The sequence below is a fragment of the Pogoniulus pusillus genome, chromosome 7 (genome assembly GCF_015220805.1).
Source record: "Pogoniulus pusillus isolate bPogPus1 chromosome 7, bPogPus1.pri, whole genome shotgun sequence".
NCBI classification, from domain to species: Eukaryota; Metazoa; Chordata; class Aves; order Piciformes; family Lybiidae; genus Pogoniulus; species Pogoniulus pusillus.
In genome coordinates this window covers 25,356,065-25,378,877 of record NC_087270.1, presented here as the reverse complement: position 1 = coordinate 25,378,877, position 22,813 = coordinate 25,356,065, and the positions used below count along the sequence as shown (strand labels likewise).

Genomic DNA, 22,813 nt, shown 5'->3' with positions numbered 1-22,813 from the left:
TTCTCTCCAACCCCTAACATTCTATGATTCACAGAATCACAGGACCACAGAATGTTAGGGGTTGGAAGAGACCTGCAGAGATCATTGATTCCCTGAGTCTCTGATGTTAGAAGTACTTTAGTAAACTCAAAGTCAAATTACTACTCCTTTGCAATCCCTTACCCATTTCTTGAGTATCAAGACAGGCAGACAAAACTTCTGTGGCTAATGTGTTGTCAAAGCTACACCACATTCCATGTCTGCAATTATCAGCCATCATGGTGGTCAAGACCACTGCTGATAACATGACTCTTCTATAAAGATGAAATGTACAAAGGCTGCTTTGGCTCTATAGACAGAAAGAAATCAGAATGTACCCTGGCTGTGATGGAATTCCAGAATGGCTCTGCTGTAAGGCAGCCCAGAGCTCAGCTACTCCAACCCCACTGCCACGGGCAGGGACACCTCTCAACTAGACTTGGTTGCCAAAGCTCTTCTGCAGCCTGGCCTGGAACACCACCAGGGAGGAGGCAGCCACAGCCTCCCTGAGCAACCTGTGCCAGACTCTCACCACCCTCCTACTGCAGAACTTCTTCCTCAGCTCCAGTCTAACCCTACTCTGTCTCAGCTTCAAACCATTCCCCCTTGGACTGCCTCTAGACACCCTGAGGAAAAGTTCCTCTGCAGCCTTCTTGCAGGATCCCTCAAGGCAGCTCTAAGGTCTGCCCTGAGTCTTCTCTGCTCTACAACTTCTCACCTGTAATTCTAGATTCTCTGTGACTCACATTCTCTTGAAATTTAAAAATTACTTGGTCTCAAAATTCCATACTGTTTTTCCTGCCATTCTCCTGTTAATACATAGAATCACTCAGGGTTGGAAGGGACCACAAGGATCATCCAGTTCCAGCCCTCCTGCCGTGGGCAGGGACACCTCACACTAGGTCAGGCTGTCCAGAGCCACATCCAGCCTGGACTTAAACACCTCCAGGAATAAGGCTTCCACCACCTCCCTGGGCAACCTGTGCCAGGCTCTCACCACCTTCACGGTGAAGAACTTCTTCCTAACATCCACTCTGAATCTACCAACTTCCAGCTTTGTTCCATTCCCCCCCAGTCCCTCCCCAGCTCTCTTAGAGCCCCCTTAAGATACTGAGAGGCCACAATAAGGTCACCTCAGAGCCTTCTCCTCTCCAGACCGAACAGCCCCAACTCCCTCAGTCTTTCCTCATAGGAGAGGTGCTCCAAATCATCCTAAAAGTCCCATCTGCAGCCAGGAACTGACAGAAAGTAAACAGAAAAAGGAAAAAAAGAAAAAAAGGAAAAAAAAAAAAAAAAAAAAAAAAAAAAACACCACAAAAAAAAAAGAAAAGCAAACCAAAAGAGAAAATGAGACTCCCAAAGGATATTCAACCATAGCTTGTATTCCATTCCTCTTGAATATCACAATGCGCTGAACTTTGCCCACAGGGTTGCACACAGTGTACAGCACATCCTAAAGAAGGAGGAAAACAAAGATACTTCAGTCAGGTGTCAGTTCTCCAACACTTGGTCCACAAAACATTTTTTCTTTGCACTGGCATTTAAATGAAAAAAAGGCTTACAGAGAACCACAGAATGTTAGGGGTTGGAAGGGACCTCCGGAGATGATCCAGGCCAAACCCCTCTCCAGAGCAGGGTCACTGAGGCAGGGCACACAGGAACACATCCAGGTGGGGTTGGAAAGGCTCCAGAGAAGGAGACTCCACAACCTCTCTGGGCAGCCTGCTCCAGGCCTCCAGCACCCTCACAGTGAAAAAGACTTTCCTATGTTCATGTGGAACCTTCTCTGCTCTAGCTTGCACCCACTGCCCCTTGTTCTTCCTCCTATTTTCTGCCCTGCTGAGGCCACATTTGGAATACTGTATCCAGTTCTGGGCCCCTCAGGTCAAGAAGGACCTCAGGGAACTGCTTGAGAGAGTCCAGCCCAGAGCACCAAGCTGCTGCAGGCAGTGAATATCTCCTGTGAGGCCAGGCTGAGGGAGCTGGGGCTGGCAGCTTGCAGCAGAGGAGCCTGAGGGCTGCCCTCAGTGCTGTGCTAAAGGTATGCAGGGCAGTGTCAGGAGGATGCAGCCAGGCTCTGCTCAGGGGTGGCCAAGGGCAGCACAAGGGGCACTGGGGGCAAGCTGGAGCAGAGGAGGTGCCATGGGAACAGGAGGGGAAACTTTGTCCCTGTGAGGGTGCTGGAGGCCTGGAGCAGGCTGCCCAGAGAGGTTGTGGAGTCTCCTTCTCTGGAGCCTTTCCAATCCCACCTGGATGTGTTCCTGTGTGCCCTGCCCTGGGTGCTCCTGCTCTGGCGGGGGGCTGGCTTGGATGATCTGTGCAGGTCCCTTCCACTCTGTGATTCTGTAATGCAGAATTTGTGTTTTTCTCATCACATCCCCAGCTGGTATGGGTGAAAATGTTCTTACCAGTTCCTGCAACACTCTAATCTAAGCTTTTTTAATGAGCTCTGACAACTGCAAGTCATTTTGGAATTCTGTCTGCTTCTAGTGCCCAGAGACATACCCCAAATAAGCAGATGAGACAGCAGGAAAGAAGATTGTTTGGAGGAGCCCAGCATGATGTTGTTGCTACCTCAACCATTAAGTAGCTTAGCTACTTAGGCAAGACAAAATTAAGATGCATTAATGAAATGACCCAATGCAGGACCCTATACCTGGGTCAGGGAAATGCCAAGCACAAATTCAGGCTGGGTGGGGAGTGGCTGCAGAGCACATTCTTGTCCCATGGAGTACTTCTTATCAACTGGCACTCCCAGGCTGCTGGAGAGCAGCCTGCAGGAGAAGGCCTTGGTGTTGTCAGTTGGTGTCAAACTGCCCAGGAGCCAGCTCTAGTTGCTGGCAGCCCAGAGCCAGCTGTGTGCTGGCTGCAGCCAGAGCAGGGAGAGTAGTAGCACAGGGAGGGGATTCTGCCCCTCTGCTCAGACCTCACCTGCAGCACTGCCTCCAGCTCTGGTGTCACCAGCACAAGGGGAAAATGGATCTGCTGGAGAGGGTTCAGAGGAGGCCACCAAGATGCTCAGAGGGCTGGAGAACCTCTGCCATGGGGATGGGCTGGGAGAGTTGGGGCTGCTCAGCCTGGAGAAGAGAAGGCTCCAGGGAGACCTTAGAGCAGCCTTCCAGTACCTGAAGGGGCTCCAGAACATCTGGGGAGGGACTCTGGACAAGGGCTAATCATGATATGACAAGGGAAAGATTTGAGCTGGAAGAGGGGAAATTTGGACTGGAGATTAGGGAGAAATTCCCGACCATGAGACTGGGGACACAGTGGAACAGGTTGCCCAGGGAAGTTGTGTATTTGTGCTTGGGATTGCCCTGACCCAGGTGCAGGACCTTGCACGTGGCCTGTTGAACTTCATAAGGTTGCCTTGAGCCCAGCTCTGCAGCCTGTCCAAGGCTCAGCTTTGCATTGGTATGACTGCAAATACTGAACAGTGAAATGCACCAGACCCAGATAAAGAGTGAGGAAAATTCCATCAAACTGGAGTTGCCTACCAGTGTGTGAAGGTTTCAGCTCTGCACTAAGGAAATACTAATGAATAAAGGAGTGCAACAAAATAACCCCTCCTGACAGGAAAAAAAACCAACAGTATTGTATTGAAATGCAGTCAGAGCCTCTGTGACTTTTCTGCTGTTGTGGCAACACAACTGGAAAAGATTTCAGAAGCATTTTGCAACTTAAGACATTTCAAAATCCTGACCACAGAAATCTTCAAATGGATTGCAGAATATCTGGCCAGAGGTAGAGAGAGGGGATCCTGCCCCTCTGCTCTGCTCAGACCTCACCTGCAGGGCTGGGGCAAGCTATGGGCCCCCAACACAAGAGAGAGATGGAGCTGCTGGAGAGGGTCCAGAGAAGGCCACAGAGATGCTCAGATGGCTGGAGACCCTATGCTGTGGGGACAGGCTGGGAGATTTGGGGCTGTGGAGGCTGAAGGAGGCTCCAAGGAGACTTTAGAGATGCATTTCAATATATGAAGGGGACCTCCAAGCAGGCTGGAGAGGGACTGGTCAGAAGGACTTAGAGTGATAGAATGAGGGCAATGGTTTGGAAGTGCAGCAGGGCAGAGTTAGATTGGACTTGAGGAGGAAGTTGTGTAGAAGGAGAGTGGTGAGACACTGGCACAGGCTGCCCAGGGCTGTGCTTGAGGCCCTGCCCCTGCAGACCTTCAAGCTCAGCCTTGCTGTGTCCCTGTGCAGTCTGCTCTAGCTGGAGGTGTCCCTTCTGAGAGCAGAGAGGTGGACAAGATGCCCTTGGAGGGTGCCTGCCAACCTGATGCAGTCTGTGACTCCATACAATGAGGCTGAGCTGCCTCAAAACCCCTTTTTGCCATAACCTGCAAGCTTACTTACACAAAGATGGTGTAAAGCTTTGGTAGGTGAATTTAATTCCCGACTCGAACCCTGCAGTGGCCAAGAGCAGCTGAATCACCTATCAGAGACTGCCTGCTCGTGTTTAACACAAAGAGCAGGACCTTACCACTGTAATGGGGTAGAGAGGATTCTGGATTGACAGGAGGAGCACTTTGTTGCCCCCAGATGGGTCGTCGGTGTTGCCTGGCCGGGTGATCCTCTTGCTGGTGGAGTAGTTGAAGAAGGCCTGCTGCCCGGCGATGTAGACAGGCTCCTCTGCCGCAAAGGTCACGCACTTCTTGGCGCTCTCCACGCTCTCAAACTCCACCAGGGCCTGGCGCTTGAACGGCATCATCATCACGTAGCTGGGGAGAGAAGCAGCAGGGCGAGCTCTCCTCTGGCCTGCCTCAAACAGCCCCACCTGGAGCACTGTCTGCAGTTCTGGAGCCCCCAGCACAAGGAGGACATGGAACTGATGGAGCCAGACCAAAGGAGGCCATGAAGATGCTCAGAGGGCTGCAGCAGCTCTGCTATGAGGACAGGCTGAGAGAGTCGGGGCTCTGCAGCCTGGAGAAGAGAAGGCCTCCAGAAGACCTTGGAGTGGCCTTCCAATATCTGAAGTGGGCTACAGGAGGGCTGGGGAGGGACTATTGACAAGGTCTTGGAATGACAGGATGAGGAGGAGGAATGGGTTTAAAGTGGCAGAGGGGAGACTGAAACTGGATGCTAGGGAGAAGTTCTCTGCAGTGAAGGCGGTGAGACACTGGCACAGGTTACCCACCCAGAGAGGTGGCTGAGGCTCAAACAGAGCCTGGCACCTGTCCTGGAGTCCTGTATACCCCAAAATTGCTCTCCCTCCGTGGTTTGAATGGGAGAGAAAAACGAGAAACAACCTGTTTGCCCCCCTCCAGCCCTGCAGGTGTGAAGGAAGGGAGCCAAGGGCCCTTGCAGCAGGAGGGGTGCCCCGTGCAATGCCCACGCTGGAATCAGGCTGGGGGTTGGCCGTGGTCTTTGTGCCTAGGAAGTGGTAACTCTGCTCTTTGTCTAGCAAGGGTATAAATATTGGGGGACTTCCCACCTTGGGGTGCCCATCTGGATAGTTCCTGCAGAAAGAGTCCCCTGGCACTGCAAAGGACAAGCTCCTGAGGGACAGGACCATCCCTGGGTGGTTTCCCACCATAAGCACCCCCTTTATGCAACCTGGAGGTCTTTTGAAAGAGAGGGAGTGGACAAGCACCTGGACCACCCTTTCTCTCAGCCAGTCTCACTCACTTGTGAGTAAACTTTTTTCTCAGCCTGATTAATATTGGGGGATGCTATGTTTAGTAGCTTAAGCCTTTCCCATCTCCTGACTTCTGAAGTAGTCAAATTTATCTATGGTATCCCTGTAAGATCTTCTCAACCAATCTGAATCTGCTAATTAAAGCTAGATTAATTTCTGTATAGAGTTTTGGGTTTCAGGGAAATAAAATCATTCTATTTTTATATATATTCCTGACTCGGCCACCTTAACTCCCTGCCTCCACAACAGCACCTTCATCTTGACATCCACCCCTCAGTTATCTGTAGACATCGATCAGATCTCCTCTCAGCCTTCTCCTCTCCAGACTACACAGCCCCAGGGCTCTCAGCGTTTCTTCAGAGCAGAGATGCTCAAGTCCCTTCGCCTGAGGCCCCATCCCTGGAGATATTCCAGGTGAGGCTGGACAGGGCTCTGGGCAACCTGATCTAGCTGAGTATGTCCCTGCTGACTACAGAGGGGTTTGGACTGGATGATCCTCGGAGGTCCCAGACCATTCTATGGTTCCATGATTTGCACAACAGAAATTCAGCTGTAAGGTATCATAGAATCATAGAATCGGCCAGGTTGGAAGAGACCTCCAAGATCATCCAGTCCAACCTAGCACCCAGCCCAATCCAATCAACTAGACCATGGCACTAAGTGCCTCAGCCAGGCTTTGCTTCAACACCTCCAGGGACGGTGCCTCCACCACCTCCCTGAGCAGCCCATTCCAATGCCAATCACTCTCTCTGTGAAGAACTTCCTCCTAACATCCAGCCTATACTTCCCCTGGCAAAACTTGAGACTGTGTCCCCTTGTTCTATTGCAAGCAGTTGTTTTCCTGAAGAAGTTTAATGAATAAAACCATTCTACCAATACAATAATCAGGCCAGCACTTACTAACTACTACTAACAACTTGCTAAAGCCTCGATAAAGGATCAATGCAAATGCAAATTAGAAAACACATTCCAAAGTGTCAGGTCAAAGAAACATCTTTGCCCTTGCTAGGAAATGCAGAATCACCCTTCGGACACAAAGATACCAGAGAGGACACAAATACACAAATTCAACAAATTCAGACCCAGAAAAACCTCAAGAAACTGCCAGCTGGTTAATGATGTGGTGCTGAGGGACAAGGTTGGAGATTAGAAGAAACTTCTTCCCCAGAAGGGTTCTCAAAGACCGAAACAGGCTCCCTGGGGAGGTGGTTGAATGCCCTTGCCTGGAGGTGTTTGAAAGAGGCAAAGCTGTGGTGCTGAGAGCCATGGCTGAGCCCTAGAACGGTTGTAGTGGATGAGCTTAAAGGGCTTTTCCAACACAGATGTTTCTGTGAGGCTTTGGAAAAGCAAAAGTGTACCTACCTGTATTCCTGAACAAGCTTAAAGGGCTTCTCCAACCCAAATGTTTCTGTGAGGCTTTGGAAAAGTTTAAGTGAACCTATTTGTATTCCTGAACAAGTTTGTGCTTACTTGAGTTGATTTATTCATGTTAAAATAGTGGGATGAGCAGAAATCAATTACTGGAATATGAAAGCAGTGAAAAATACTATTGCATGACTTAGGAAATCCTCCTTGACTTCAATAGGTGCATCTGCCTGATAAGAAATTCAGGTGTCCAAAAAGCAGCACTCAACACTCAGCAGAAACTGGGCTCTACCCAGTCAATCCTTTGTTCACAGACAAGGAATCTTTACTGCTCCCTGAAAGGAGGTGGCAGTTTAGTTGGGGTTGGTCTGCATCTGCCTGATAAGAAATTCAGGTGTCCAAAAAGCAGCACTCAACACTCAGCAGAAATTGGGCTCTACCCAGTCAATCCTTTGTTCACAGACAAGGAATCTTTACTGCTCCCTGAAAGGAGGTGGCAGTTTAGTTGGGGTTGGTCTCTTCTCACCCAGTATCAGGTGACAGAATGAGAGGAAATAGCTTGAAACCAGGGGAGGTTTAGGTGAGAGATTAGGAACAATTTCTTTCCTGAAAGGGTGGTCAGGCTGCTCAGAGAGGTGGTGGAACCCCCATCCCTGGAGGTGCTCAAGAACAGTGTGGCCAGGGCACTCGGGGACAGGGTTTAATGGCCATGGTGGTGCTAGGCTAAAGGTTGGACTCAACGACCTTAGAGGTCTTTTCCAACCAAAACAACTCTGTGATGCTATGGCCTCTGAAGGGGCCTTCTCTGGCTAACTATCTCGTTCTGTAAGCATTCCTCCCATAGAAAACCACAGGACAAAGCATCATCTGCTCTGTGGCTCCCATCCAGACAAGCAGCCTCATGCAATCCAGTTCAGCTCCAGCTGCTAGGCAGGCCAGGACTGGCTGTGCTGCTCCAGCCTGACAGCAGGCACTGCTTGACCAGACTTGCCCCATACAGAGACACAGAACCCTCACACGTGGGGAAATCTTTTCTCCTTTACTCCTAGCCAAGCTCTGGATGTCCAAAACCTGTGGAAATGTATTTCAAGACACCTTTCAGTGATGCTCCCAACAGAGACAGGACTTCATGCAGGTTGACCTACCATATGGTTCCAAATTTTTCAAGGGCTTCCACGAGGTCTGCTTCCACAACTGATTCACACAGCCCTCGGACGTGGACGACAGGAGAAACGGAAACTTTGTGGTGGCTTCCCCCTGCATCCTAGCAAGGAAAGGAGACTTTAGAACTCAGCACGCAACAAGGAATGCTGCTAGCAGCAAGGCAAGTGAAGTATTTCAGCCTGCAGAAAAGAAGGCTCTGGAGAGACCTTACAGCAGCCTACAGCAGAAAGGGTACCTACAATAACCCCAGAATCACAGGATCACAGCGGTTGGAAATCTCCAGAGATCGTCCAGTCCAATCCCCTTGCCAGAGCAGCATCACCCAGGACAGGTCACACAGGAACACATCCAGGTGGGTTTTGACAGTCTCCAGAGAAGGAGACTCCACAACCTTTCTGGGCAACCCATTCCTGTGTTTTGTCACCTTTAGAGTGAGAAAGCTTTCCCTTCTGCTCCCATGGAACCTCCTCTCCTCCAGCTTGCCCTTGTTGTCCCTCGTCCTATCACTGGACATCACTGAGAAGAGTTAGGAAGGGACTTTTGACAAGGGCTTGGAGTGACAAGACAAGGAGGAACAGACTGAAGCATGAGGAGGGCAGATTTAGACTGGAGACTAGAAAGAAGTTCTTTCCAATGAGGGAGGGGAGACACTGGCACAGGTTGCCCAGGGAGGTCATGGATATTCCCCTCCTCTAAGGCCAGGGTGGCTAAAGCCTTGAGCAACCTGTGCTGGCAGGAGGTGTCCCTGTCCATGGCAGGGGGCTGGAACTGGGTGATCTTCAAGGTCCCTTCCAACCTAAACCATTCCATGAATTTTGCAGACACTACCCTGGGTCCAGAAGCAGCAATCTAAATGTACATCCCAATAGGTTTGAAATCATCTCACTTTTCTTTCCAAACCGATTGGCAGGTTCAGTTGCTGAAATTCCTCTCAACTAAAAGGCTCTGCAGATTTAATGCAGGTGTTTGCAGAGGCAAGACTTTCCTAATCAAAAAGCCTCTTTAACACTTGGTTCAATTGCAGGTCTTTCACCCTATTCATTAGGAGCATAAAATCCCACAGTGCTTGGCCATACACAAGAGTTCCAATATTTGACACTTTTCCTGCCTGCATATGCCAATGTTTGTTTGAGTCAGGCTGCAGCAGCTCTCCTGTGAAGACAGGCTGAAAGGATTGGGGCTGTTCAGCCTGGAGAAGAGAAGGCTGTAGGCTGCCCAGGGAGGTCACCATCCCTGAAGAGGTGTTCAAGAGACATGGCACTCATGGGCATGGTTTAATGGCCATGGTGGTGTTAGGTTGATAGTTGGTCTCAATAACCTTAAAGGGCTTTTCCAGATGAAGCAGTTCTGATTGTCACTTGTAGCATCAAGAAGCATGTAGCTCCAGTACTGAAGTCAACTCAACGACTGCTAGAGCAGTACACAGTGACTTTGGGGTGCTTCATACCTGAGTTCTCAAAACAATTCTGTTTGGTTTTGTTTTCTTCAAGGATTTGACCATCTTGTTTGCACCAGAAGCCAGCACTTCAGACTCTGGCAACAATCTGTCCTGTAACTCTTACAAGCTTTGCTGCAACTTATTAGTTTGCAGAAGGAAAGCATTTTAAGTGGCAACACAGAACCACAGAAACATCCAGGTTGGAAAAGCCCCTCAGGGTCACCAAAGCCAACCCATATCCCTACTCTGCAAGCTGCACTCTAAACCATAGCCCCAGGCGCCACAGCCAAACCACCTTTAAACACATCCAGGTTAGTGACTCCACCACCTCCCTGGGCAGCTCATTCCAAGGCCTGACTGCTCTTGCTAGGAAAAAAATCTTCCTAATATCCAGTCTAAACCTCAGTCTCAGCTTGAGGCCATTCCCTTGTTCTGTCACTAATAACCTGTGAAAAGAGACCAGCAGCAACCTCTCCACAGCCTCCTTTCAGGTAGCTGCAGACAGCCATGAGGTGTGCCCTCAGCCTCCTCTGTTTCACACTAACCATCCCCAGCTCCTTCAGTCACTCATCAGATTTATTCTCCAGGCCCTTCCCAGCTCTGTTGCCCCCCTCTGGACCTGCTCCAGCACCTCCACATCCCTCTTGTAATGAGGTGCCTGGAACTGGACTGAACACTCGAGGTGTGGCCTCCTCAGCAGAGCAGAGTCCAAGGGGACAGTCCCCTCCCTGCTCCTGCTGGACACAGCATTTCTGATCCCAGCCAGGATGCCATTGGCTTTCTTGGCCACCTGGGCACTGCTGGCTCCTGTTCAGCTGCTTGTCCATGACAACCCCCAGGTCCCTTTCTGCTGGCAGCTTTCCAGCCACACTGCCCCAAGCCTGTAGCATTGCTTGGGGTTGTTGTGGCCCAAGTGCAGGACCTGGCACTTGGCCTTGTTGAAGTTCCTGCCATTAACATTGGCCACAGACCCAACCTATTCAAGTCCCTGTGTAGAGCCTCCCTGCCCTCGTGCAGATCAACACTGCCACCCAACTTGGTGTCACCTGTGAATGTGCTGCTGACACACTCTGTGTCTCCATCAGGATCATCAATAAAGATGTTAAACAGAAGTGGTCCCAACACTGTGCTCTGAACACATTTCTTTGAATCAGAGCTGTCACACCAGCAGAGACATTCATGTTTAAAGCCACATCTACTGAATTAATCAGCTGAGGTCTACAGCAACAGCAGTGAGCAGAAGCAGAGTGGCTGGAAACCTGCCCAGTGGTAAAGGGTCTGGGAGTTCTGGACAGCAGCTGAACATGAGCCAGCATTGTGCCCAGGTGGCCAAGAAGGCCAATGGCATCCTGGTCTTGATCAAAACCAGTGTCCAGCAGGAGTAGGGCAGTGATGGTGCCCCTGTACTGGGCCCTGGTGAGGCCACAGCTTGAGTGCTGAGTTCAGTTCTGGGCACCACAGCACGGGAAAGACAGTGAGGGGCTGGATGGTGTCCAGAGAAGAGCAAAGAGGCTGGAGAGGGGTTTGGAGGGCATGATATGAGGAGAGGCTGAAGGAGGCTGGGGGTGTTTAGTGTGGAGAACAGAAGGCTAAAGGGAAATCTTACTGCTCTCTATAGCTCCCTGAAAGGAGGCTGGAATGTGGCTGAGGTTGGTCTCTTTTCCCAAGTAACCAGAGACAGGATGAGAGGAAATGGGCTTAAGTGGTTTAGGTTGGCTATCAGGAAAGAATTCTTTCCTGAGAGAGTGGTGAGGAGTTGGCAGAGGCTGCCCAGGGAGGTGGTGGAGTCCCCATCCCTGGAGGTGTTTAAGGCCAGGCTGGATGAGGCTGTGGCCAGCCTGCTCTAGGGTAGGGTGTCCCTGCCCATGGCAGGGAGGTTGGAACTGGCTAATCCTTGTGGTCCCTTCCAACCCTGACTGATTCTATGATTCTAAGTAGATGATACAGTTTAGGAGTCAGGGCAGCTGGCTTAGTGTTTGGACTCAATGCCCTTAAAAGCCTTTTCCAACCTTAAAGCTTATGTGAGCCCCTGATAAAAGCTTATCCCTTTGAAGTGCAAACACTTAGGCAGCTGCAGAAGGCACAAATCTACACAGGCTTTATTTTCAGTTTAACCCCTACACAAACTTTCCAAAGCTGAGAAAAGCATCTAAAGAAACTTCAAAAGAAAACTAACAACCCTTACTGCTTTTTCCTGCAAAGTCTAGGACTCCTCTAAGGTATTAAAGCATCAGGCAACTCCATTTAGTCTACAGAGCACTCAGACATCAATTCTTGCTTGTCCTGCATACTCACTACTCTATTCAAGTCTCAATTAATGCTAGGGGACTGCATTTGGTTTTCATTTTTTTCTTTAATGCACTCAGGAAACCTCATCTAAAATAATTTCTAACCAGATGGCAAAGAGGAGCTGTGATTTTCTCAGTGAAGCAGGGACACACCACGAAGAGCTGCCTTTAATGAGCACCCTCATTGGTCAAGCCAAGCTTTGCAGAGAGAGGGCCATGACAGGATAGTATTTCTCTCCCCCTCCTCTCAGCAGTGCAATCTTCTGTAAGTTTCAGTTCATCCATACCCCTGAGCAGATCATTTATGTTCACCTACTGAAGAAAGAAACCTTTATAATTGAACAAACTGTTTCACAGCTTGAAGACTTCCAGACTTGCATTCAAATCCATTAAACATGCATTGCACACACACATGAAAGGGATACATCCAGAGGGACTTGGACAGGCTTGAAATATGAGTCCAAGGCAACCTTAGCAAGTTCAACAAGGCCAAATGCAGGACCTGAGTCAGGGCAATTCCAAGCACAAATGCAGGCCAGCCTGGCTGGACAGCAGCCTGCAGGAGAAGGCCTTGGGAGTGTTGGTTGATGCCGAACCCCCCAGGAGCCAGCACTGGTCACTGGCAGCCCAGAGCCAGCTGTGTGCTGGCTGCAGCCAGAGCAGGGAGAGCAGCAGCACAGGAGGGGATTCTGCCCCTCTGCTCTGCTGAGACCTATCCTGCAGCACTGCCTCCAGTGCTGGTGTGCCCATCAAGAGAGGAACATGGAGCTGCTGGAGAGGGTCCAGGGGAGGCCACAAAGATGCTTAGAGGGATGAAGAATCTCTGCCATGGGGACAGGCTGAGAGAGTTTGGGCTGTTCAGCCTGCAGAGGAGAAGGCTCTGGGGAGACCTTAGAGTAATCAACTGACACCCCAGGTCCTGTTCCTCAGGGCTGCTCTCCAGCCACTCCTCACCCAGCCTGGACTTGTGCTTGTGATTGTCCTGACCCAGTCACAGGACCTTGCACTTGGCCTTGCTGAACTTCATGAAGTTGACTTGGGCACACCTCTGCAGCCTGTCCAAGTCCCTCTAGATGGCATCCCTCAACACAAGTCACAGGTGTGTGGTGTATGTTTGAGTGCCAAAAAGCCTTCACAAAGAGCAGATCAACACAGTAGCATCACACAAGCCTGGCAGCTGCGGTACCGAGCAAACCTACACCAACCCTTGATTTCCTCTAAAAGGGGAAATAAAACCACTAGACCACATGAAAAAATTAATGTGTCTCTATGTGTAAAACACATCCACAGCTAAGGTCACAACATATACAACACATTCAAGCAAGTCAGGAAGGGACTTCTGACAAGGGCTTGCTGTAATTGGATAAGAAGAAATAGACTGAAGCTTGAGGAGGGCAGATTGAGACTGGAGAGTAGGAAGAAATTCATGACAGTGAGGGTAAGGAGGCACTGGCACAGGTTGCCCAGGGGACGCTGTGGATGTTCCCTCCCTGGAGGTGTTCAAAGACAGGCTGGATGAAGCCTTGAGCAACCTGGGCTGGTTCAAGGTGTCCCTGCCCATGGCAGGGAGGTTGGAAGTGAATGATCTTCAAGGTCACTTCCAACCCAATCCATTCCATCAAGCTGTAAATTGCTGCCCCATTTTTTTCCCAGAGATGAAAAATTCAGGACTTGAACAAAGATCTCATGGTCATTGTGCCAGGAAAACCACACTTGCTACAGTTGGCACAGAGAGAAAAGTTCCATCAAAGCACCTGCTCACACACAGACTAACCACCACCACTACTTCTCTGCTGGAAAAGGAATCTTTCACTAACTCCAACTCCCACTGTGGCACAAAAGCCAAAGATAAAAGTTCACCATACCACCTGTGTGCCACCAAAGCCAGAAGAAGAAAGTAGCTGCCATGACTGCTGTATACATTAACAAGCATGGCTTGAGGCGTTTGCAAAGCTCAGGAACAAATTTCTCCAAGTGTCATCAGAAGGACAGAAAATGCAATCACTGAATAGATAATGAAACAGATTCATTTCTAAGTGCTCAAGACCAGTAATAAGGATAGAAAAAGGTCTCCCTGAAGAAAATCAAGATGAAAACTCCTCAGGAGTCAGCAATGGTCAATAGCAGCCCAGAAGGCAGCTGTGTGCTGGCTGCATCCAGAGCAAGGAGAGCAGCAGCACAGGGAGGGGATTCTGCCCCTCTGCTCTGCTCAAACCTCACCTGCAGCATTGGCTCCAGCTCTGGGGACCTGAGCAAAAAAAAAAAAAAGGGCACTGAAATGCTGGAAGGGGTCCAGAAAAGGCTGCAAAGATGCTCAGAGGGCTGAAGCATCTCCCTCATGTCGACAGGCTGGAAGAGTTGGGGCTGCTCAGTCAGAAGAGAAGGCTCCAGGGAGACCTTAGAGTAGCCTTCCTGTACCTTAAGGGGCCATAAGAGAGCTGAGGAGGGACTTTGGACAAAGGGCTTAGAGTGATAGGATGAGAAGGAATGGATTTGAAGCTTGAGGAGGGCAGACTGAGACTGGAGATGAGGAAAAAATTCTTGGCAGTGAGGGTGGTGAGACATTGGCACAGGTTGCCCAGGAAGGCTGTGGATGATCCTTCCTTGGAGGTGTTCAAGGCCAGGCTGGATGAGGCCTTGAGCAACCCGGACTGGTGGGAGGTGTCCCTGCCCATGGCAGGGCATTGGTACTGGATGAGCTTTGAAGTTCCCTCCAAGCCAAACCATTTCATGAATTAGAAGGAAGCTAGAAACATAAAAATGCTTAACATTGAAATCCAGCTTCTATAGAGAGCTGAAGCAGGAAAGGAAGTGGTGACACAACCAAGCAGATGAAGCACAAAAAAGTTACTTCACATACAGAAGACAGCAACAGAAGCAGCTTCAAAGCACAGCTGTGGCATCAGAACATCCATTCTTTGGTGACCTACATAGTTCTAGAGAACATTTTAAATGCATCACTGCTGTCTTGCTAACAAATTATGCTCTCCCCTTGCAAAAAGAAGGAAATAAGTTATGGTGGGCTCTAGGCTGATGTCCCATCTGCTCTTTTCCCATCTCCCTGCTCACTTCTCCAGCTCTCTTTTTCCCCCTACTGCAGAAGCATGGCACAACTCCTTTATCTTCTCTCCCCCAGGTACCTAACTACACTGTGGGTTTAGTTCTCACCGTTCAGATCATCTTATTCACACTCAACTCTTTCCATGCATCCCTCTCAAATTCTCTCAGATCAGTTTTATAAGAGACAGAAAGGGGGAGACTGGGATGGTGACCCAAAGAGGTTGCTTCTTAAATGCATGTGTCTAAACCCTCATTAACACCTGAATTATGGAGTGGTCTGCACCAAACTGCCTCACAAAGTATTGAGGGTAGCTGAAACGACCAAGATGCAAAAGCAACGTGAAGGCACACAACACATCCCCCATCAAGCCCAGGCCTGAGCACTGGAGATAGGCTGATCATGAGCAGACAGCACTTTGTGCGCTCTCCTGCTGCCAGCCGTGCAACACCACAATGGCACTGCTGAAAGCCACTTGCCCTGTCATGTGTCATCCCTGCTGGTCATATCTGTCTGACTTTAGTAGCTCTGTCACAGAATCACAGAATCTTAGAAGCTGGAAAAGACCATCTAGGTCAAACCTCCTGCCACAGCAGGGTCACCCAGGGCAGGTCACGCAGGAACACATCCAGGTAGGGTTGGAAAGGTTCCAGAGAGGGAGACTCCACAACCCCTCTGGGCAGCCTGCTCCAGACTTCCAGTATCTTCACACCAAACAACCTTCTCTGCATCTTGAGGTGGAACCTCCTGGGTTCCAGCTTGGACCTGTTGTGCCTTGTCCTGTCAGTGGGCACCACCAAACAGAGCCTGGCACCTTTTTCCTGACCCCCACCCCTCAGATACAGACATTGATCCGATCCCCTCTCAGCCTTCCTCTCTCCAGACTAAACAACCCCAAGGCTCTCAGCCTTTCTTCACAGCAGAGATGTTCCAGTCCCTTCATCATCCTCATGGCTCTCCAGTCTCTGTTGGACTCTCTCCAGCAGGTCCCTGTCTCTCTTGGACTGGGGAGCTCAGAATTGGACACAGCATTCCAGGTGTGGTCTCAGCAGAGCAGAGGGGCAGGAGAACCTCACTAGCCCTTCTGGCCACACTTTCCTTGCTGCACCCCAGGATGCCCTCAGCCCTCTTAGCGACAAGGGCACACTACTGCCCCATGCAGAACTTGCTGTGCACCAGGTACTCTCTTCAACACAGAGGTTCAGGAGACAGCTCTCTCCATGCCATCTGGAACTCCTGCTGTTTTGCATTCCCAAATATATTCCAAATGCATCTCCAGTACAGAGTTCAGTAACACAGTGTCTTGGAAGAACAAAGAGTTAAGGCTCTATGGCAGTAGAAGAATATCCCAGTGTATACCTTGGATGTTGTGGTGGTGGTGTTGATGCTACATTGGTTTGGAGACAAGACTGGTCTGAGTTGGAATGCACCTTAAAGATCATCCACTTTCAACACCCTGCCATGGGCAGGTACACCTGTACCCAGAACAGATTGCTCAAGGCTTCATCCAACCTGGCCTTGAACACTTCCAGGAAGAAGATAGCCACAGTCTCCCTGGGCAACCTCTGCAGTGTCTCCCCACCCTCACTCTCAAAAATTTCTTCTAACTTCCAGTCCCAATCTGCCCTCCTCAAGCTTCAGTACATTCCCTCATCCTACCACTCCCAGCTCTTGTCCAAAGTCCCTCCCCAGCTCTCCTGGAGCCCCTTCAGGTACTGGAAGGCTGCTCTGAGGTCTCCCTGAAGCCTTCTCTTCTCTAGGCTGAACAGCCCCAACTCTCTCAGCCTGTCCCCATGGCAGAGGTTCTCCAGCCCTCTGAACATCTTTGTGGCCTCTTCTGGACCCTCTCCAGCAGCTCCATGTCCCTCTCTTGCTGAGGTCCCCAACACTGGAGGCAGTGCTGCAGGTGAGGTTTGAGCAGAGCAGAGGGGCAGAATCCCCTCCCTGTGCTGCTGCTCTCCCTGCTCTGGCTGCAGCCAGCACACAGCTGGCTCTGGGCTGCCAGCAACCAGCGCTGGCTCCTGGGCAGTTTGGCACCAGTTGACACCCTCAAAGCCTTCCCCTCCAGGCCGCTCTCCAGCCACTGCTGGCCCGGCCTGCATTTGTGCCTGGCATTGCCCTGGCGCAGGACGATTGACAATTACTCCACAATCAATTTCTAGGACGTGCTTTATTTAAGAAATGGATACAAACAAGTTGTTCCAAAATAGGTCAAGCTGTAGAGCTGTTGCCATCCAGCTCTCCTTACAGCTGCCTGTGACAGACATGAAGTGTGCCAGCTGAGGTGAGCTGCTTTCCATTCAGCACGAAGCAAGAGCCCTGCCCGCAGGAAGTTACAGCATCGCAGCCGAGCAGCTGCAGGCTCCCAGCCCAGACTTGCCTTGCAGCAGCTCCTGGCTCTGTTTGTGTATTGAGACACCATATCAAGAGCAGTGTGGCCAGCAGGGCAAGGAAGGGGATTCTGCCTCTTTGTTCCGCTCTCCTCAGAGCCCACCTGGAGCACTGTCTGCAGTTCTGGAGCCCCCAACACAAGGAGGACATGGAACTGATGGAGCCAGGCCAGAGGAGGCCTTGAAGATGCTCAGAGGGCTGCAGCAGCTCTGCTATGAGGGCAGACTGAGAGAGTTGAGGCTCTGCAGCCTGAAGAAGAGAAGGCTTCCAGGAGACCTTGGAGTGGCCTTCCAGTATCTGAAGGGGGCTACAGGAGGGCTGGGGAGGGACTGTTTGTCTGGAGAGCAGCCAGAGAGGGATCTGGGGGTGCTGACTGATACCCGCCTGAACATGAGCCAGCAGTGTGCCCAGGTGGCCAAGAGAGCCAATGGCATCCTGGCCTGCATCAGGAATGGTGTGGTCAGCAGGAGCAGGGAGGTCATTCTGCCCCTGTACTCTGCACTGGTTAGACCTCACCTTGAGTACTGTGTTCAGTTCTGGGCCCCCCCAGTTTAGGAGGGACATTGAGATGCTTGAGCGTGTCCAGAGAAGGGCGACGAGGCTGGGGAGAGGCCTTGAGCACAGCCCTACGAGGAGAGGCTGAGGGAGCTGGGATTGGTTAGCCTGGAGAAGAGGAGGCTCAGGGGAGACCTTATTGCTGTCTACAACTACCTGAGGGGTGGTTGTGGCCAGGAGGAGGTTGCTCTCTTCTCTCAGGTGGTCAGCACCAGAACAAGAGGACACAGCCTCAGGCTGTGCCAGGGGAGGTTTAGGCTGGAGGTGAGGAGAAAGTTCTTCACTGAGAGAGTCATTGGACACTGGAATGGGCTGCCCGGGGAGGTGGTGGAGTCGCCGTCCCTGGAGCTGTTCAAGGCAGGATTGGACGTGGCACTTGGTGCCATGGTCTAGCCTTGAGCTCTGTGGTAAAGGGTTGGACTTGATGATCTGTGAGGTCTCTTCCAACCCTGATGATACTGTGATACTACTGACAAGGACTTTTAATGGCAGGACAAGGCAGGATGGGTTTAAACTGGCAGAGGGAAGATTGAAACTGGATGCTAGGGAGAAGTTACAGTGAGGGTGGTGAGACACTGCCACAAGTTGCCCAGGGAGGTTGTGGATCACACAATAACAGAATGTAAACTCTTCCACTGAATAATTCTGCAAGAACACTTCCTGCTCCTCCTCTGGTCTGGTCATGGCTCTCCATGCTCCTCAGACTTGGTATGAACCATGAGGAAGAGAGGACACCTCAGGACTACAAATAAATGTTGGGTTTCCCTGTGTGTATTTCACATAAAGGCTCCTAGGCACCCATTTGAAAACAAAATAAAGCTCTTGAGGCTAAAAGGGTTTACTCACCTCAAGAAATTAAGAGCAGAGGAAGGGAAAATGCCACAATAACAAATACAGGCCAGCAGGGATCCAAACCCACACAGAACCATAGAATTGTCAGGGTTGGAAGGGGCCTCTGAAGATCCAGTTCCAACCCCTCTGCCATGGGCAGGGACACCTCACACTAGATCAGGTTGCCCAGAGCCACATCTAGCCTGGCCTTAAACACCACCAGGGATGAGGCTTCCACCACCTCCCTGGGCCACCTGTGCCAGTCTCTCACCACCCTCATCATCAAGAACTACTTCTTAACATCCAGTATGAATCTACCCACTCCTAGTTTTGCTCCATTCCCCCGAGTCCTATCACTATCTTACACCCTAAAAAGTCCCTCCTCAGCTTTCCTGTGGGTCCTCTTCAGATACTGGAAGGCCACAATAAGGTCCTGGAGAGTTCTACCATCAAACTACTTTTATGCTAAGTGAGCAAAGAATCCATAGGAATTCACCATTAAATTAAAAAAAATCAGACCACAAAAGTGTGGCTACCAAAGTTCCACCTCTCTTTTTCACCCCAGTCATCTCTTTTCCTACAATTCCCTGTTCCCTATAGTTCCTCCCACTTAACCTGGAGAAGAGGAGGCTCAGGGGTGACCTCATTGCTGTCTACAGCTACCTGAAGGGAGGCTGTAGCCAGGTGGGGGTTGGTCTCTTCTCCCAGGCAACCAGCAATAGAACAAGGGGACACAGTCTCAAGTTGCGCCAAGGGAGGTCTAGGCTGGGTGTTAGGAGGAAGTTCTTCCCAGAGAGAGTGATTGGCATTGGAATGGGCTGCCCAGGGAGGTGGTGGAGTCACTGTCGCTGTCACTGGAGGTGTTGAAGAAAAGCCTGGATGAGGCACTTAGTGCCATGGTCTAGTTGACTGGCTAGGGCTGGGTGCTAGGTTGGACTGGATGAGCTTGGAGGTCTCTCCCAACCTGCCTGATTCTCTGATTTGTTCTTTTCCTGCTCTCCTCTAAGTAGCCCAGGATACTTACACTTCCTCCCTCCTCTCAGCCTATCTTCATCTTACATATCTTTGCCCTGAACCACATACAACTTTTATAAGCTAAGAATGTTTCCCTGGAGAGAAATGAGTAAGATATGACAGAGAATAAATAGGATTCCTGCACATTATTTTTAATCCATTAGAAGGGACAAAACAAAATTCACATTAATCAGCAGTAATCAACAGATGCTGACATTTTGCTATTAAACACTCCACACAAAGTTACTAACAAAAGCACTCTAGCATTCACTTTCCACAGCCTTGCCTGATGCTATAGTTTATTCTTAAGAAACCAGTTTGATCTCTATTACCAAGACACCTTCTGTGAACAGAAGTGAACCTGTGCATACAGACTTGCCAGTAAATCAGGACTCAGCTACCACTCAGCTCCTCCAGCCTCACTGTAACTGACACAAGCTGGCTAAGAATCCTCCTCTTCTTGACTTGCCACAGGTCTGTTTCATTTGTTTTTTATCTCACCAGGCTCAACAATTCTTTCAATTCAAAAATACAACCTTACAAATATACTCTGTGCCCTGCTTACCCAAAGCATCCTGCACCTCAGCTGGCATAAACTGAGATACTGAGGTCAACGTGAAGAGAACAAAGAGACAGAATCCAGAGGGAAAGGAACGAAAGAAAAGCATTAAATAAAAAAGTAGTAAGGAAGGGCTGATTTCATAAAATGCTACAGAAAAGAGGAAAAGCAAAGGCAGGAATTTGTTCCTACTGGTAATGCTTTGTGATATTCAACATCTTGAGAAAATTGAAACAAGCATCTGTTGGAGTGAGTCTACAGGAGGCCACAAAGATGATCCAAGGGCTGGAGCACTTCTGCTATGAGGATAGGCTGAGGGAGCTGGGGTTGCTCAGCCTGGAAAAGTGTCTTCTCTAAGAGATGCCTTCCATTACCTGAAGGGATCCTATGGGAAGTCTGCAGAGGACTTTTCCTAAGGGTGTCTAGAGACAGGCCAAGGGGGAATGGTTTGAATCAGAGGCAGAGCAGGGTTAAGCTGGAGCTGAGGAAGAAGCTCTTCAGTAGGAGGGTGGTGAGACTCTGGAACAGGTTACTCAGAGAGGTTGTAGCTGCCTCCCCCCCAGAGGTGTTCAAGGCCAGGCTGGATGAAGTTTTGAGCAGCCTAGTCTAGTTGAGAGGCATCCCTGGCCACGGTGTGGAGGCTGGAGTAGATGATCCCTGAGGTCCCTTCCAAGCTGAGCCATTCTGACTCTCTGATTTCATTCAGAACAGGCCTTTAAGACAAAGCACAGTGCTAAGCCTTGACTGTGACAGACATGATGTTCCTTGACAAGAAACTACAGAATTAAAATAGTTCCCTCCAGAGACCTATCTCTGTTCCCATTTAGATGGGAACGTTTGTACTATTTCAGCAGGCACCCTGTCCATCAAGAGGTTTAACTGACGGGAGGCTGGTCACAGCAAAAGCCCTCTCACCAACTTATTCTAGTGCTAAGGGAGCTCATTTGAATAAATCATGAGACAAAGGCATTCTAAACTCCAAGTTCTGCCACTGAATCAATGTTTCCTTCATCTTGCTTTTCCAAGTAAGAAACAGAGGCTCCGAAAAGAAAAATGATTACAGATCAGCTGGACAATAAGCTCAGCAACACGGCAGCAGGCACAAAAGCATTGTTCGTCCAAATGTATGGGTCAAGGACTGCCCTGATACTTAGATACAAACTGATGAAGCCCAAAAGCAGCTCAGCAGAAGAATTTCGTCAACTAATGTAGCACTGGGAGGGGAAATGTAGAAATACAAAAGGATTTCAAAAGGCGGCGACCGCCTCTGATCAGCCAGACACGGAGGCAAAACAGGATGAAAGAAGCCTTCTGGCTCCCTCTCTTCCCCCGCTCCGTCTCTATAGCTACCCTCAGCAACAGGGCAAGCACACGACTGGCGCTGGCAGCATCTCCAAAGGCGCAGAGCTGCCCACGGAACAAAAACAATCTCGGCACCGCACAGCCCGAACCGCGTCCATCTGGCGGGCGGCAGGCTCAGCCCCTTCCCAGGCACCCACAGCGGGAACGGGCCGCGCACGCCGATCCCGCCCGCCGCGGCAAGAAGGGGCAGAGCGCCCGGGCCAGCCCGGCTCCCGCCCCCCTTTCCCGCCCGCCGACCACGGCAGGGGAGCGCCGCACCCCCACCGGAAGCGCCTCCATGCCCGGGAAGAGGGCCGGCGGGCTGCGGCCAAGGGAAGGCCGAGGGACGGCGCTGGCAGCCCCGCGGGAGGCTCGCCTCTCCCCCCGCACCACGCCCGGGCACGCCGAGCAGGGGAGCGTCCCCAGGCTCGCCCCGCGGCTTGCAGCCCTCTCCCCGCCGCCGGCATCCCGACGGAAGGCGTCGTCCCCTCGCCGGCGACCTCCGTCACTCACCCCGCCCGAGAAGCCCCCTCCGCGCGGCTGGCCGGGCTTGTCCCGCCGGCTCTCGGTCTCCTCCGCCCCGCTGTATTCGATTTCGCCTTCCTCAGCGGCCGTGCTGGGCTTCAGCCGCTTGGCGTGGCTCTCGTAGGTCCCGTCCTCCTCCTCCTCCTCCTCGTACCGCTCTCCAGAGTACGGCGACGACATGGCCGCGTGAGAGAAGGAATCGAGCGGCCCAGCTGGCGGTGAGGGAGAGTCACAGAATCACAGAAGCGAAGCGGCACCACGAACGCGGCCTGGCGCAGACGAGCCCGAGAGATGCTCCGCGCCCCGGGATCCCGCACACACCCCTCCCCGCGCCGGAGCGGGTCACGCCTCCTCGCCGGCCACTGGCGCCGCGATTGGCTCCGAGTCGAGGAGAGGGCGCAGACGGCGAGGTGATGGGTCAGCGGCCGTGCCCGTCGACTGCTGCCGGCGCGGCGATTGGCCGGCGAGCGCGTCCGTCACTGCGCCCTTCCTGAGCTCCCGCCCCCAGCGCCTCGTTCTTTGGTGTCTGGGGGCTCGGAGCGGAGCGGTGGCGGCCGCCAGGGGCGCGCGGCCGCGGGAGCAGGGCCCCGGCGGCGCCGGCCCCACGCTGAAGCTCTCTGCTCGCCGACCGC

General features: G+C 51.3%; 1 protein-coding gene across 1 annotated transcript in view; it reads right to left on the bottom strand.

Moving 5' to 3' along the window:
- Window positions 1-22,565, bottom strand: part of HNRNPLL (heterogeneous nuclear ribonucleoprotein L like) — a 44,728-nt gene extending 22,163 nt beyond the window's left edge. The window contains exons 1-4 of the mRNA XM_064146274.1: window positions 22,170-22,565; window positions 8,163-8,281; window positions 4,498-4,735; window positions 1,386-1,471 (exon numbers count right to left, since the gene is read on the bottom strand). Of these exons, the coding sequence (XP_064002344.1) occupies window positions 1,386-1,471; window positions 4,498-4,735; window positions 8,163-8,281; window positions 22,170-22,361 (635 nt within the window). The 5' untranslated portion in view covers window positions 22,362-22,565. The remainder of the gene's footprint in view (window positions 1-1,385; window positions 1,472-4,497; window positions 4,736-8,162; window positions 8,282-22,169) is intronic.
- Between the last annotated feature and the right edge of the window lie 248 nt (window positions 22,566-22,813).